General features: G+C 41.9%; 1 protein-coding gene across 1 annotated transcript in view; it reads left to right on the top strand.

Moving 5' to 3' along the window:
- XRCC5 (X-ray repair cross complementing 5) overlaps nucleotides 1-15987 on the top strand; it is a 75734-nt gene that overhangs the window by 25416 nt on the left and 34331 nt on the right. The window contains exons 10-14 of the mRNA XM_074967046.1: nucleotides 937-999; nucleotides 2020-2157; nucleotides 5137-5227; nucleotides 6931-7064; nucleotides 12947-13143. Coding sequence (XP_074823147.1) covers nucleotides 937-999; nucleotides 2020-2157; nucleotides 5137-5227; nucleotides 6931-7064; nucleotides 12947-13143 — 623 coding nt within the window. The remainder of the gene's footprint in view (nucleotides 1-936; nucleotides 1000-2019; nucleotides 2158-5136; nucleotides 5228-6930; nucleotides 7065-12946; nucleotides 13144-15987) is intronic.

Genomic DNA, 15987 nt, shown 5'->3' with positions numbered 1-15987 from the left:
TTTTTAATTTATAAGCAATACCATGTAAATCAAGAAATCATAGAAGACTTTAAAATACAGAAAGGAGATGTTAGTTGGCAAACCAAAGAAAATGCAGCGACATATATATCTAGGTATATGTGATGCTTGACACCATAGTATTTCAGCTCCTAAAGACAAATAGGAAGGAATAATAGTAGGTACAACAGGTTGACTTCAAGAACTTCAGGAATGGTGCTGATTTCTGAAGGTCAGATCCTCATCTGGCATAAATTGTCATTGACTTAAATGGGGTTACGACAGTTTACAGCTGCTGAACATCTGCCTCCAAATCTACATCCAGGAGCCTTATTATCCACACGTTCAAAGATTTTTAACATACTGAAGAGAACCAGTACCAGGCATGCTTCAATCTTGTCTGTAACTTTCTAAGTAGTATTAAATAACATGTAGAACTGTTCACTCCAAGACAAATGTTCTATGAGCCCAGTATTTCATTTCTTTATTGCCCATTCATACCTAGCAATGGCTACCACGTGTCCTGGAATTTGTTAGTTCAAGTCTGATCTCAGATCTGAGAATTTTGCCAGGTTGTAAAAGCAAAATGTGGATGCTGAATCGTATCTGTCCCAGTGAAGTGTAATTTTCCCTTTGGCAACCACTGCCACTCTCCATACAGACTAATAAGGCTAGTGTAGCACCTTCCAAACATCATTTGATAGGATGGCAGTTCTCTGACGAATACTGCAAAATATGAGTAGTGTTCCACGTTGTGTGGTAAATGGAAACAGAGCAACGTATAAGTTTTATATGTACCGTACATAGTAATTAAATGCTCTGGCCTTACATGTGGGTATTATGTTTGTTTCTTCTAGTGTAGAATTAATTAGTTGGTACAATTAAAAATGACATTTGTTTTAGATCAAAACTAATAATTTTAGAAACTTTAATTTATAGATCCAGAGGCATCACTACATGGGCAACCAGGTTCTGAAGGTCTTTGCAGCAAAAGATGATGAGGTAAGATACATTAGTTTTAAGTTGAGTGGGGGCTCACTGTGAATTAATGGTAATGAGTCTGGCAGTAATGATGGTGTAGGGATCCTTTGGTGTTACTAAAACAAATACATTCTTCACTATGCAACTTACAAAGGTCCAGATCCAGCTCTCATAGAGGTCAATGGGAGCTGAATTGAGCCCAAAATGAATATCATGTGTCCAATCAGAAATGAGAAATTTGTAAGTTTCACTGTTGTTTAATTATACCTGGGAAGGCTACAAGTGTTTGTAAATGGTGGCTTGATTTTATGTGGATCATTGTATCTCAGACTGTCTCATGGGAATGCAAAGTGTGGTTTGTATTTTTTTCAAAGTTTGAAATGTTGCAAGCTGATGTAAAACCTCAGCAGAAAAAAATACAGAGGCAGTCAGCAAGGTTTCTTTCCCTACAAGGGCTAATGATTATGAGGAAAAAGGAAAATAAATTACTATAACCAGAAAAGGAGCCCAAACTCTCCAACTTGGGGTTCAAGCAAGCCTTATTACTTCCTAGCAGCCATTTTATAGTCCTCCCTCTGAACATCTGTGCAAGGGGACAGGGAACCTGACTTGAGGTTTAACCTTTTGTTCACTACTGACTATGTAATGCCCCAGCACTCAGTCTCTCTCACATTTAAAATGAAATCTGGGTCTACTCTCAACATTCAAGAAAATAGGAACTTCAAAAACAAAGCCCTGAAAGTACCATTTCTTCTTTCCTTTCTATCCTGCAGTTTCACTTAGAACCCTTTCCATGTTTGTTTTGAAATGGTGATATGTACAGGATCTAACGATAGTCCCTACTTTTTAATATATCCACTGTCGTGACCAGATCTGAACTGTGCCTATTGCTGTGTCTTTTGGAGGTAAAAAGTGGTGTTTAAGTCAAGCTGCTGACTAAAAGTGGAGACGTCCTCGCCAGTGCTTTTGGATTCAGTGTGAAAGTTGGTCTGAATAGCTTTTAACGAGGGCTTGTATGAACTTGCAGCTCTTTCTTGACAGGCTGCAGCAGTTGCTCTTTCTGCCCTGATTCATGCTTTGGATGAGTTGGATGTGGTGGCCATAGTGCGTTATGCTTATGACAGAAGATCTAATCCTCAGGTTGGCGTAGCCTTTCCATGTATCAAGGATGCATATGAGGTAACATTTTGACCTTATATAATGCCTTTCTTCAGAGAGTCTCTAAATCCATTGTTTGCAAACATTAATTTATGAAGTTTCACAACAAAGCAAATTACATATGAGTTTGCAGTATGATAAGGCAGGAAAAGAGGCCAGCGTGATTTTGGGTTGGACACAGAGACATCAAGACACAGAGCAAGGAGATAATCTCGTTTTACTATAAATCTGTGATGAGCCCATATCTGGACTATTGCAGTCATTTCTGGGCATCTAAATACCAACAAAATACTAAGAAATTGGGAATTCTGAGCAGCTAGTTAAAATCATTAAGATGCTGGAAGAAATAACTGAGGCTAGAACCAGTAGAGCTCTGCTAGAAATGTTGTTAACTTTTGCTATATCTCCCCCCCCCCCCCCCCCCCCCCGAATCTGTGAAATCTGGGTGGAGATTTGCAGGGTTTGGGCTATTCTTTAGAGTGAACTCACTGCAAGTGCACATGGTAGAACAAAACGGTATGTTTAAACATGTGTCTTTATTGTATAGTTTTAATAATAATGACTTTTATTTTACCCTATTTTATTTTTAAAAATGTCCCCCTCACCTCTCTGACATCTGTCTTCCCCCCAGATCTTTGAATTCCCCCATATCATTGGTTCTCAACCTTTTCCATACCATGAACCTCTTATAACTGAAAAGTGTTTCAGGACCTCATTGCCATTCTAGCTATAAAGAAAGGGAGGTGTCCATGAACCTGCTAGAACTTGTTCGCAGCCCCTGGTTGAAAACCCATGCTCTAGATCTTCAGTCAGACATTTGATTTTTTTTCGTAGCAAAGCAATCAAGAAGGGAGGGGACAAGAAAAAACATTCAGTATTTGCAACTTTAAAAGTTGTGGTCAGATTGTTCACTGACTTATACTCCATGTAGCGCTATAGGATGCATGTTAATGCAGAATGTGGGTCTAATAGCTGTCAAAAGGGTTTTCAGACATATCTCGCTGCACTGAATAAAGCACATGAGTGGGAAGTTTGTGCTAAAGTAATCAGCAGTGAAATAGTTGACATTTAATGTTGTTGTCATTAAGTTTTTTATTTGACATCCCATTGAATTGAATGGGGGCTGGACTTGAAGACTTGCGTGTCGTAGGTGGTCGATAAATCTATCACCACTGTTCCGGTTTTTAGATTGCACTGGAAGCCAGCCTCAGTGTGACTAGTAATGGCAAGATCCTGGTTGTAGCAACTCCATCCTGATCTGAAACCAGCCTGTTCCTTTGGCAGGGTGGCCTCAAAGATGGAGTGAGATGGACCAGTAAGACCCTCTCCATTAACTTGCAAATTGTGGAGAGGAGTGCCTTTGGGTGATGGCTGGTGGCATCATTTGTTGGTTTCCCATGTTTGAGGAGGGTAATGACTACAACCTTAAATCAGCTTTTTGGGATCTTTATCTTGAATGTAATGCAGGGACTAGGTCTGTGAACCTTGGTTGTCCGTTTGGTTCCAAATTCTTAAGGAATTTGTGGTAAATATGGGCCTTGCCAGCAGCTTTTCCACTTCCAATGGCCATGAGGGCCATGTTTATTTCTTCTTTAATATATGGGAATGATAGCAGTAGAGTGGCAGGGCTTTGTGAGACATTTAGAAAGACCTCTTTCTGACCCTTCTGTCTAGTCATCTTGTCAGTTCTCGTCTTCAAGTTATGGAGAAGGTGTGAGACAACAGCACTGGCCATCACTTTTGATTAGTGGTGTTTTACTAGCTCAGCAGCTCCAAGTTTATGGCGTGCCCAAGCTTTATGACTGGAATGGGTGAACTCAAGACTCCCCACTGTTTAGTTCCGGGGTCGGCAGCCTTCGGCACGCCAGCCCACACTACTTCCTGTAGCTCCCATTGGCTGGAAATGGCGAACCGCGGCCACTGGGAGCTGCAGGCCACTGTGCAAATGTAAACAACCTGTCTCACGGCCCACCAGTGGATTACCCTGATAGGCCGCAGGTTGCCCACCACTGGTCTAGATAATACTTAGTCCTGCCATGAGTGCAGGGGACTGGACTAGATGACCTCTTGAGGTCCCTTCCAGTCCTATGATTCTATGACTTCTCAAGGTCCCTCGCAGCCCTACATTTCTATGATTCTACATTTTCTTTATTTCATGCCTCTCAGAGATATTGTTTGAGTTAGTCTATAGACTCTGGAAGATAGTGCTGGATTGTTTCACATTGCATTTGGGAAGGTTTCCTTTGAAACCAGAAGGGCTAGAAATGTAGTTTTTTAAAAAAAATGAATGCTTTACATTACACACACCCGCACCCACACACTGAAATACAAAAAAATCCCCAATGAGCCCCTAAAAGCTGTACAGTATTGCAGAATTTCTGCAGCATATGTCTCCAGTGATCTTACTTGTGAGAGACTGTTCAGAGAGCTAAATATGTATAGGTTGGCTAAGCAGTGGCTACGGTGGGGGTGGACATAAGTCTTTGTATTTTTAAAGGGTATAAACATCAAGGATGGAAAAGAATTATTTCGGGTGCCGTGAGCTGGAGGAGGTATATGAATAAACAAAATTTAGGCAGGGAATGTCAAAAACAGCTTTTTCTGATGGTAAGATGGAGTCGGCTACAGAGCAGTCTCTCACGGGCAGTGATGAAAGCGCCATTGCATGGCATATTTAAAGCTGGTCTGGACAGAGCTGTAGGCAACAATCCTAAACTAGCAGGATGATGGACCAGGTGAGCCAATAGGTCTCATAAATGGCTAGAGCATTACTGACCCAATTTTTTTTAATCATCCTGATATTGGTGAAAGTAATAATTATGTTAAATATTGTACTTAACATTTGTATTGTACCACAGTTTTTAGTAAATCAGACTATTTCACTTTGTACAGTTTCTAGATTTCTGATTTCCTTATACTTCTGCTGCCCTTACTTCTGGGACTAACTTTGAATTTTCACTTCAAGTTCACTTTCTTCTCTTTTGTTTTTCCCCCCCTTAGTGTCTGATATATGTGCAGTTACCCTACATGGAGGACTTACGACAATACATGTTTTCCTCTTTGAAAAACAATAAAAGGTACACTCCTACAGGTGAGTTAGGTCCTTACTGATTGGCTGCAGTCTAATACCATAACTTTAAGTCACTCTAAAATACATGGAATGTTTGACTTTCCCTTGAAAACATAATCTGGTTTGGAAAAAGTCATTTTGGTCAGCTCATCAGAACTTTGTCTGGTTAGTTGGAGACTGAGTGGCTCTAAGGATTGTACACAGCCTTTCAACACTATACTGCAGGCTAAAGTCTGGCTCAGGTTAAATGATCACAGGCTGTCATCTGAACCTTTATGATTTTAGGGAGAACTGGTTAATCCTCTATGACCCAGTCAGTCTTTGGCCTCTCTTTTGAGACTGTCAGCAAAGGGTTTCTTTGTGATGGAGTTCACACTGTAGACCTCTGTACTTTAGGAACTGGACTGAGAACCAGCAGCTCCTTCAGATAGGCCGGGGTGGCCAACCTGTGGCTCCGGAGCCGCATGCAGCTCTTCAGAGGTTAATATGCGGCTCCTTGCATAGGTACTGACTCCGAGGCTGGAGTTACAGATGCTAACTTTCCAATGTGCTGTGGGGTGCTCACTGCTCAACCCCCTGCTCTGCCCCAGGTCCTGCCACCACTCCACCCCTTCCCCCAAGGCTCCTGCCCTTTCCCCTGAGCCAGCCATGCCCTCATTCCTCCCCTTACCCTGCCAGAGCCTCCTGCACACTGTAAAACAGCTGATCGTGGCCGGTGGGAGGCATGGGGAGGTAGGGGGAGGCGCTGATTGGCAGGGCTGCCAGTGGGCGGGAGGCGCTGGGGGCTGAAGGGGGTAGCGGTTGGGGGGCTGCTGGCATATTAATGTGGCTCTTCGGCAATGGTCATTGGTAAATTCTGGCTCCTTCTCAGGCTCAGGTTGGCCACCCCTGAGATAGGCCATCTAACAGCCACCTTCATATGCATCCTATGATATAATCTACAAGTGCAAAGCCGGTGTTTAAATTTGTGTGCAGGCATTAGTGCTGAAGAAGCAGGCACACACAGGTGCTGGAATTCAGACAGGAGGCCAAGGTGAAACCCCACAGTGTTTGCCTCACTGTCCCAAGAGTCTGGAGTAGGGTGGATTACTGGGGTAATGTGTAATCCAGACTGTGCTCTGGATGTTCTAATTTGTTGTAAGGCCCACTCTGAAAAGGAACAAGAATCTGACAGTCAGGACATGAAGGATACTATGCGATTCCTGATTCGCTTTCCATTTTCTGCCTGTAACAGGCAGTTTGAAAGCAAAAATTCAACAACCCATCTTACCAAGGCAATAATTGACTATTGTGAACTGAGTTAATTTACATTCGTAACTTTTAAAAGTTGCATTACTCCATTTAGTTCTCCAAACCAACTGTTCTCTTCATTTTCCAAGTGGCCTATAAACCTTCTGTTGCAAATAAAAACATCTTGGAAAAGAAGAAAAATGGAAGCAGAAAGGCAGCAGTAACTGAGATCTTCACAAAACTGAAAGGCTCTATAACTTCGTATTGTAGTCCTTAAACAATGCAGGGTTTTCATTACTGTGTTGATTATCCATGTTCATTATCAGCCTGTCTGTATCCCCAGGGAATATAAAGCATAGTGAATTCTTGGGCATTTGATGCCTTTGTTAAAATCTCATATTCTGAAGTGAATCTTTGTGGGTGAATTATTACAAGCAGATCCTTCTGCAAGTGTATTTAATCTTTTTTGTGCATATTTATATTTGTTGGTTTAGAGGATCAGTTATCTGCAGTTGATTCTCTGATTGATTCTATGAGTTTGGTTTATGAAGATGAAGATGGGGAGACAACCGAAGACATATTTAAACCCAGCAAAATCCCAAACCCTCAGTTTCAGAGGTTGTATCAGGTGAGATGATAAACCTGCAGGTTAAAACTTTTCCTGTTTCTACACACCCCTCCTTCTCTTTCTCAGAGTTGTATGAAAAGACTTGGATTGTGACAGGTGTAATTTAAATTAATTAATCCCTAGATCCTGAGTGACTACTAGCTTGTGCCTTGCCACTGGCATCAGTTTCAGACTGAATATTTCTAGCTCCCTGCATCATAAGGGTTTGAACAGGCAGTCTAAACAAAGCCTTATCTAAGGAATCCGAGGCCAGTCAGGATATGTTGGACCGTTTACAAGTAAAGTATGTGCTTGAGAAACAGCTGTATCTTCTTTCTAGGGACAGAACCCATGTCCCATGTTCTGTTTGCCACTGTAGACCAACTTATGCAGAATTGCCCACACAAACACTGTCCTTCACTGCCCTTCTACTTGCCTGGTCCAGTGCAACATAATCAGTGCAGTATCCCTTGTTATTTATTTATTTTACTTGGCAACAAACTGAAAGTGTATGGCCAACATAAAATTTGTTTAGTATCAGATTTTTATACTGACAATGCATAACTGCATGATAGAAATTATTGCTGGGAAACTGGAAGTTCTAACAAACTGGGTAATAGTTGGGGCCTTTGTCCCTCAGGAAGGCAAGTTTGTTTTGTGTTTTGGCAAGGAGGAGGCAGTTAAAGAGGGGATGCCCCACTCCCCCTTCTTTTAGGCGGGGCAGAGATTGACTTTAAATCTTGGGAGGGCCTTAATTCTTCATTGTCTACCCCAGGAAACTTTTAAAACATCCACCTGCACCATCTGCTGCTGCATCCAGCAGTTATAGATAAGTGTGTTAGCTTGATGTGTCTGCTAAAATGATCAGCTGTGAAACAGTTAACAGTGTTGACACTTAAAGTATCCTCACTGGGCTTCAGAGTTAACACATTTTAGAGATAAATGGAGCAGTTCACACTTGATTCAGAGCTATTGTTTCAAACTGTCTGCATTTTGATTTACATTTGTTTCACATCTGAAGGTTTTCTTTGCAACCATGAAGGCAAGAGACTTAATTATGCCCCAGAATGTAAGGGTTCATTTTAAAAAAAGATGTGACAAATTCAAAAAGATGGGCAATTATGATACAATTTATGCAGCTGCATAATCATGTTATACACAGGGCCATGGATAGAATCTTGTTGAATGTGGGTTTCTGCTCTGAAAAGTGACTAAAATGGCATTGTGGGGTCCATCGTTATTGTGTCTCAATGATTCCAGATGAAATTTGCGCATTTTACAAGTTAAAAAATGTTTTTCCTACGTGTCTGCAAATTCAGCCTGGGTTCTGCGAGTCATCCTGGGTTTGTTCTTTTTACTGCATTGTCACGTCACCAGAAATAGAAGGTTCTGTGGGCCAAATTTTGTCTTCAGTGACACAAGTGTAACTCGACTGTCTTGAAATCCTACCCTCAATGACCCATGCAGAACCCAGCATTCTATTCAAGTTCTGCCCACAGATTGATTGTACAGAATGCAACCGATTGCAAGATTTGGCTAGCAGAAGCTTTGTTACTTCATGATGATATTTGAGATGGAAAGACCCCAGCATGAGGCAAGCCCCAGTGTGAGTTTGCAGAGTTGAGAGGTAGAAAAAAACCAACCATGGTTTTATTAATAAATGGAACAATGTTTTGATGGAATTTCCTCTGCTTTTTACAGATAACATTTTAAACTCTTGCTTCAGTGGACAGTCATGTTTTGGAGATATCTTTGCTTCGTGTGTCATTGACTTCCAGAACATAGAATCATAGAATATTAGGGTTGGATGAGACCTCAGGAGATCATCTAGTCCAATCCCCTGCTCAAAGCAGGACCAGCACCAACTAAATCAGAATAATGGCATTATCCCAATGACTGATTTGAGAGTACTGCTGGAGGGTCACTGTGTAACTGTAAACATTTTGGTTTTAGAGGAAAATAGAGGGAAAATAGGACTCCCTAGGAGAGGCTGCTATTGGTGGGGCATTCATTTTATTATTTACGCTAGTGGCCAGAGGTCCCAGTCAGGATTGGGACCTCATTGGGTACGTCTACACAGAAAAGAAAAACCCAGGGCTGGCCAATGCCAGCTCACTCAGGCTCGCAGGGCTCAGGCTTTGGGGCTGTTTCATTGCTGTGTAGACTTCTGGGCTCAGGCTGGAGCCTGGGCTCTGGCACCCTCCCACCCCACAGCGTCCTAGAGCCTGGATTCCAGTCCGAGCCCGGAAGTCTACATATCAATGAAACAGCCCTGCAGGCCCAACCCCGTGAACTGAGTCATCTAGCACAGACCAGCTGCGGGTGTCTTGTTGCTGTGTAAACATACCCAGAGTGCTAGGTGATGTACTAACAAAATAAAATACAGTACCTGCCTCAGAAAGCTTACAGTCTAAATAGTAAGCCATAATCTACTAGTTCCTTTCTACTTATCTCCTAGTTCCTGCCATTTCGTTAGTATAGGTCTATTTTAGCACAGTTTCTAGGTAGAATCCTGAGTGTCATCTGACTATGCAGCCATGTAAAGTGCAGCAAAATTGCTCTTATTTTTGAATTTGCTGCCTAGCTGCATTCCAAAAACTAAACTTGTATTTTTTTTAAAAAAAGAATTGTACCTATTGCTCGTATGGGTTGCCAAGAAAACCTTTACAATATGCTGTGAATATAACCAGTACAGTGATGTCTACATGAATCCACACACAGCCTGAGAAAATGCCTCTGAGAGAAGCAGGAACTGCCCCATTCATCTCACTGAGGTGTTACCTCATGAGGGTATTTAAAATGAGTAGCAGTGAATGTTGATGTTGAAGCAGAAGCATTTAGATAAATTACCTTTTCATCTCTGGAAGCAGTGGCTGATATTGGTGTTGGTCCTGCTTTGAGCAGGGGGTTGGATTAGATGATCTCCTGAAGTCCCTTCCAACCCTGATATTCTATGATTCTATGATATGAGAGGGTGCAAAGGGATGGTAAATGGCTGTCAGAGTTTGCTGGAGTGGAGGATGAGGAATTCAATCCTCCCTCCCCAATACAAAAGCTTCAACTGCCTCGTTGATGCCAAAAAACCAAAACCAACTCCTGTATCTTCCTGGGTGGGAAATCGACTCTCCTATCTAGCTATCAAAGCCTCCAGCTTCCTTCAACATCTTCTGTGATGCAGTTATTTCTTTTCGGTACAGAAATCAGCAGCACATTGTAAATTTGGGGGCAGCGTACAATAAGATACATTTAATATCAAAATAAAGAAGTAATAAGTTACACCGGGCAGATTGTGCTGTACTGGGACTGGGTGAGCAGGAAATTAATGAGGGAAAGAGCTTGGATGAGAAGGTGCTGCATAATTTAAGGGTTTCTGCTGTACAATCCAGGTCTAATATCCCACATAGGACATTGCCCCTGTTTATATGTTACATTTAATTCACCCCGATGTAAGCACTGAGCCTGTAGGTGCTCCTGCACTGAGGTTTTTAGGCTGTGCAGCCGTGGTGGGAGATGTCTCCAAAAAGGTCCATGTGGACATGGCTTTTGACTTGATGCAGAGGACAGGTGACAGAAGGTAGACAAGAGAGGTTGAAACAGCGACTGTGGGGCACTCTCATTGGAAATGAGACCGGAATAGATCTTTCAAAAGGTTGTATTAAACCAGTTACAAAAACAGATCTCACTTGAACTTCTAGACACCTGGAGGTTAGCCAGCGTCCTAACACTTTGAGGACCAACTGGTTCAGAAGCGTTTTGTTGAGGCTGTCTGCCTGCTGCTAGGGAAAGCAAGTAGGACTCTTCCTTGCAGTCAGTCCAAATTGGCCCTGTCCATCTTACCTATCTAGGAGACCTTCATTCTGTACGCATCACTATGGAATCTGAGTTCCCTAGGGAGCCCTTTCACTGTGAATTGCCTCCTTCTGCTACCAAATCCTGATCCTTCCTTCAGGCTAGGAATGCAAGGCACATCTGGGGTTTAAACAGAGCAGACAGTACAATGCTGACAGCTTACACAAATGGGAGAGTGAGCCTGGAAGCAGGGTAGCAGTATGAAGCTGCCTGGTTGCCAAGGGAAGTGGAAGAGGAATGTTAGGCTCAAAGGAAAGGGGAAGCAGAGTGGGAGGGACAGACTGAGATAGAAACTTCAGGATAAATATACAGAGAGTTCTAACTATTTAGCTTAGGTGTTTCCAAGGTGCCTATCACCTCGCTGACCTGCTCCCTCACACGGCAGCCAGAAGCCCTCTTTCTTGTGGAACAGTCTCTTATCCTCTTATTCTAAGGGTTAAAATAACATCAAAAGCCTTCGCAAAAAGAAAAGGGGTACTTGTGGCACCTTAGAGACTAACCAATTTATTTGAGCATAAGCTTTCGTGAGCTACAGCTCACTTCATCGGATGCATGCATAAAGCGGCTGCTACTCTGAAACCTATCAAAAGCCTTGTCACACCCACAAAAGCAGCTGGGTGTAAATAAATGTAGGCAGCTCTTGCTTCTCAGTCCACCCTGTTACTGCAGCTAACTCACAGAGGACCTTAGGATACAGTAGCCTACAATACATATTCAAATCAGATTCACAGTGTCTTGCTTTCGTGAGTTTAATTCAGTCCCCTAACGCTGTTTTAATATTGTTTTTGTATTAAACGAGCCATGGCTACAGCTTCTAGCAACATCTTTATTCTTTTCCAAAATAATTATGCCTTAAATCATTACAAGTGTTTTTCAATCTGTTGTTTTGTGCGACTGTCTCCTTTGGAAAGTGTATGCTAATGCGGATTGGACTCTGAATGGCAGCATGAAAGAGCATCAGTATTGATGTGTAACATATGATAGGGATTGGTGTTATTGGCACCTCTTCAGCATGAATGTGGAGGGGTTTTTTTTTGTTTTTCTTTCTTAAATTGAGGTCATGCCTGACAGCCAACAAGGGACTGTTTGCTTGGCATTTTGAATACTTACCCACACATTTACACCTAATATATATTGTACAGTGCATTTCAGTAGCAAATGTTCCTCAGATATACCAACATACATCTGCACTGGCTTCCCACTCATTTCTTATCAATTCAAAAGTGCCTGCTTTGTTTTAAAACTCTCCATGGAAATTCTTCAGCCCACCTCATTGACCTGGTCTCTCTCTGTCCTCCAGTTTATCTAGCACTGGCCTCCTCTTTGTCTACTGTCTTGACACTGTTGTGAAAGAACCTTCTCTTCCATAGCTCCTGCCATCTGTTCGAGCCTTCATGTGCCTCTGTCAGCCTCGTCCGTTCTCTCACTCTTTTCAAATCTAATCTGAAAAAGTATCTATTCTCTTTTCCCCGTGCTTTTAAATTTCTCTCTCTCTCCATTTGCATAGATACATAATGACTTCTGTTGTGAATATCCAGATATGATTGACCCAAGAGGAAATGTTTTCTTTGAGGGACAATAAAGCTTGATGTTTACTGAAGCAGGAAGTCAATGTATATATATATTGTTACCTGTGTTCAGAATGTCTCCATCAGAAATATCTGAAAATCTCTCTCACATGACCATGAATTTAAACAGTCATTTCCTTTGAAACTAACATTTTAAAGGTAAATTGAAGTTGGGCAGCTGGAAGGAGAAAGCAAGTGTTTAGTTCCTGGGAGTTAAGTAGTAATTTTCACAGAATTTATTGCAGCCTTTGAGGATGCACTCCTTTGCTTGTCTGAGCTGTTTGGTTTATATTGTTATTGACCTGAGATCCTCGGGAAGTTTGTCTCATCATATGACTATTTTCAGCCAATCTTGAGCCAGGATATTTCTCACCTATGTAGTAATATTTATTGTATAAAATTAAAAGATGTTTTGCCAATATGGATGAATTGTAAAATACAACCTGAAAACCCTTCTCCTCACCAGCCCATTCATTATCCTGACAGTGCCTGCAGCATAAGGCTTTTCATCCTGACAAGCCGCTGCCACCCATTGAACAGCACCTTTTGGAAATGTTGGAGGTACCTCAAGAGGTGAGAGAGAAGTGCCAGGCTCCTCTTGAAAAAATAAAGGCACTTTTCCCCCTGAAAGATGCCGGCAAGAAGAAAGAACAGAAGACTGCTCAAGATGTCTTCAAAGACAAGTAAGTTGAAGGGGTTTTTATGGATTTTTTAAACTAAATTGTTCTTGAAGCATTTCAGATTGTTTTTGTTGAATATAGCAGGCTTGAAATACTTTGTACATGAGACCAATCACTTGTGGGTAGAATATCTTGTGATGCCAAACTGTCTGTAGATAGAGCACACTACCACCAGGTACTCTGTCTGTGTAGGATATTTGTTTTTGTTTTTGTTTTTTTTTGGTCCCAGTATCTAGTTCCCAGGGTGCAAGGGATTGTGAACTCTGTGGTCTGTGGAGACAACACATACAGTTTCATGGGAACATGTGTCAGAAATGGGAAGGAGTCTAAAAATATCTGGAGAACGTGTACAATGTACATTGTTAATGTATGTATGTGTTTCGTTGTCGAATGAGTAGTAATAAAATGCTTTGAATAAGGACAACAAAAGGTCTCTTTCAGTTTAAGATAATATGCATTATAAATATTTCAGAGCTTTAAACTAGTTTTCCGTCTTGGTATGCTGTTTACTTTGTTCAATAGCTTCTATTAGAATGCCAAGTCAAAGGAAAAGCAGCTTGATTTTCATAATATAGTCTGCTATGTAATACGCAGTAATTTCTTGAAAAGCCAAGTCATTGTAGGCTCCTCCAAAGACTTATTCTGATCAACAATTTTTAGAATAGAAATTGTTGCTGCTATTATTAACTATGATGTGTTTGCCTCACTTGTATTTGTACAGTTAATGTAGTTAGTCCTTTCTCTTACCCCTGGGGGCAAGGTCTCACAGCCCCCTCTGTCTGTCAACTCTCTGGTTAGCTCAGATAGTCTTTCATCCCCTGGTGAAGGGTTCTCTGCAGCCATTTCCCTACATCGTGCAGTAGAGCTCCTTCTGCCTGGCTGTTATGGGAAGATCACACTAAGACTTCTCCTGTCCCTGGTATCTAACCCAGGTTCTTCTTTGACCCTGGTCCTCTGCTTTTTCCTGCCTCTGTCTAAGGGATTCTTATGTCTAGAAGCCTTTAAATCACATGCTTGCTCCTAGTCATATGAGTTACAACTATGATTCCCAATTTCCAGTGGCCAGAGTCTGTAACAGATGAACAGATCACCGAAGGATCAGTGCACTGTTAGATATATTTACCTTTAAACTACACTATACAGAGGTGGCATTAAATTTTGGGGTTCCCAGTGGGGCTGATCTTATGATGTGTGTGAGTCTCCAGCTTCTTTCATATATATCCTGCTCTCCTTGTCCCTAGTTCATGGTCTTCAGAGTGTAAACTTTCTGGGACAGTGCCAATAGTTGGAACAACCTCTTTCCTTTCCAGTTGCAATAGGAGGATCTACCTTCTGCCTATCACCACTGCCCTGGGAGAGCTGCTTCTGGTGTTGGAAGCCTTAAGAGCTGGTTCCCACAGCTGACCTATTTTCTCCCCTCAAGGAGATTTGATGGGCAGGTGCCGATTATTGTAAAGCACTGTGAAGTTTCTGTCAAAGTGCTAAGTATTATTATTATTCTACCACCGTTATTGGAACCAAATAACTTTATTGACATAATTTAAGGTTCTGACCTATATCATCTGAAAAGAGGAGATTTGGTCTGAAATCAACAAGATGAAATTCAATAAAGACAAGTGCAGAGTACTTCAGTTAGGAAGGAAAAATCAAATGCACATCTGCAATGAATGCTTAGGTTGTAGTACTGCTGAAAAGGGTCTGGGGATAATAGTAGATAGCCCATTGAATATGAGTCAGCATATTCAGAGTTGTGAGAAAGGCTGATATTTTGGGGTATATTAACAGGAGTGCCATATGTAAGACACAGGATTTAATTGGCCTGTTCTGCTCCAGCTGAGGCCTCACTAAGGCCAAGTACTGTCTGCAGTTCTGGGCACCACATTTTAGAAAAGATGTGGATAAACTGGAGAGAGTCCACAGGAGAGCAACAAAAATTATAAAAGCATTAGAAAATCTGACCTATGAGGAAAGATTAAAAAAGTGGGTGTATTTAGTCTTGAGAGAGGAAGACCGAGTAGTGACCTGATAATAGTCTTCAAAGATGTTCAGAGCTGTTAGAAAGAGGACGATGATCAATTGTTCTCCATGTCCCCTGAAGGAAGGACAAAAAGTTATGGACTTAATCTGAAGCAAGGAAGATTTAGGTTAGATATTAGGAAAAACTTTCTATTATAAGAGTAGTTAAGTTTTGGAATGGGCTTCCAGGGTAGGTTGTGGAATCCCATCATTGGACGTTTTTAAGAACAGGTTGGACAGACACCCGTCAGGCATGGTCTGGGTTTACTTGGTCCTGCCTCAGTGAAGGGGGTTAGATTTGATGACCTCTCGAGGTCCCTTCCCACCTTACATTTCTATGATTTGTAATTTGAGCTATCACTGTGTTCCTAACCTCTTAGTGTTTATGGTACTGTAGGAGGTCTTAACTGAATCTGTCCTGTTTTGTACCATTGTTTGTATTTCAATGTCTAGGCATAGAATCATAGAATATTAGGGTTGGAAGAGACCTCAGGAGATCATCTAGTCCAATCCCCTGCTCAAAGCAGGAACAACACAAACTAAATCATCCCAGCCAGGGCTTTGTCAAGTCAGTCCTTAAAAACCTCTAAGGATGGAGATTCCACCACCTCCCTCGGTAACCCATTCCAGGGCTTCATCAATGGGATGAATTACACAGTGTGATGACCTTAGTTCAGGGGTGAGCAAACTACAGCACGGGGGCCACATCCGGCCCTCCAGATGTTTTAATCCGGCCCTCAAGCTCCTTCTGGGGAGCAGGGTCCAGGGCTTGCCTTGCTCCATGTGGCTCCCGGAAGCAGTGGCATATCCCTCCTCCAGCTCCTACGTGTA

Source organism: Natator depressus, chromosome 11 (genome assembly GCF_965152275.1).
Source record: "Natator depressus isolate rNatDep1 chromosome 11, rNatDep2.hap1, whole genome shotgun sequence".
NCBI classification, from domain to species: domain Eukaryota; kingdom Metazoa; phylum Chordata; order Testudines; family Cheloniidae; genus Natator; species Natator depressus.
The sequence above is the reverse complement of the archived record's forward strand: the minus strand, read 5'-3'. Positions and strand labels throughout refer to the sequence as shown.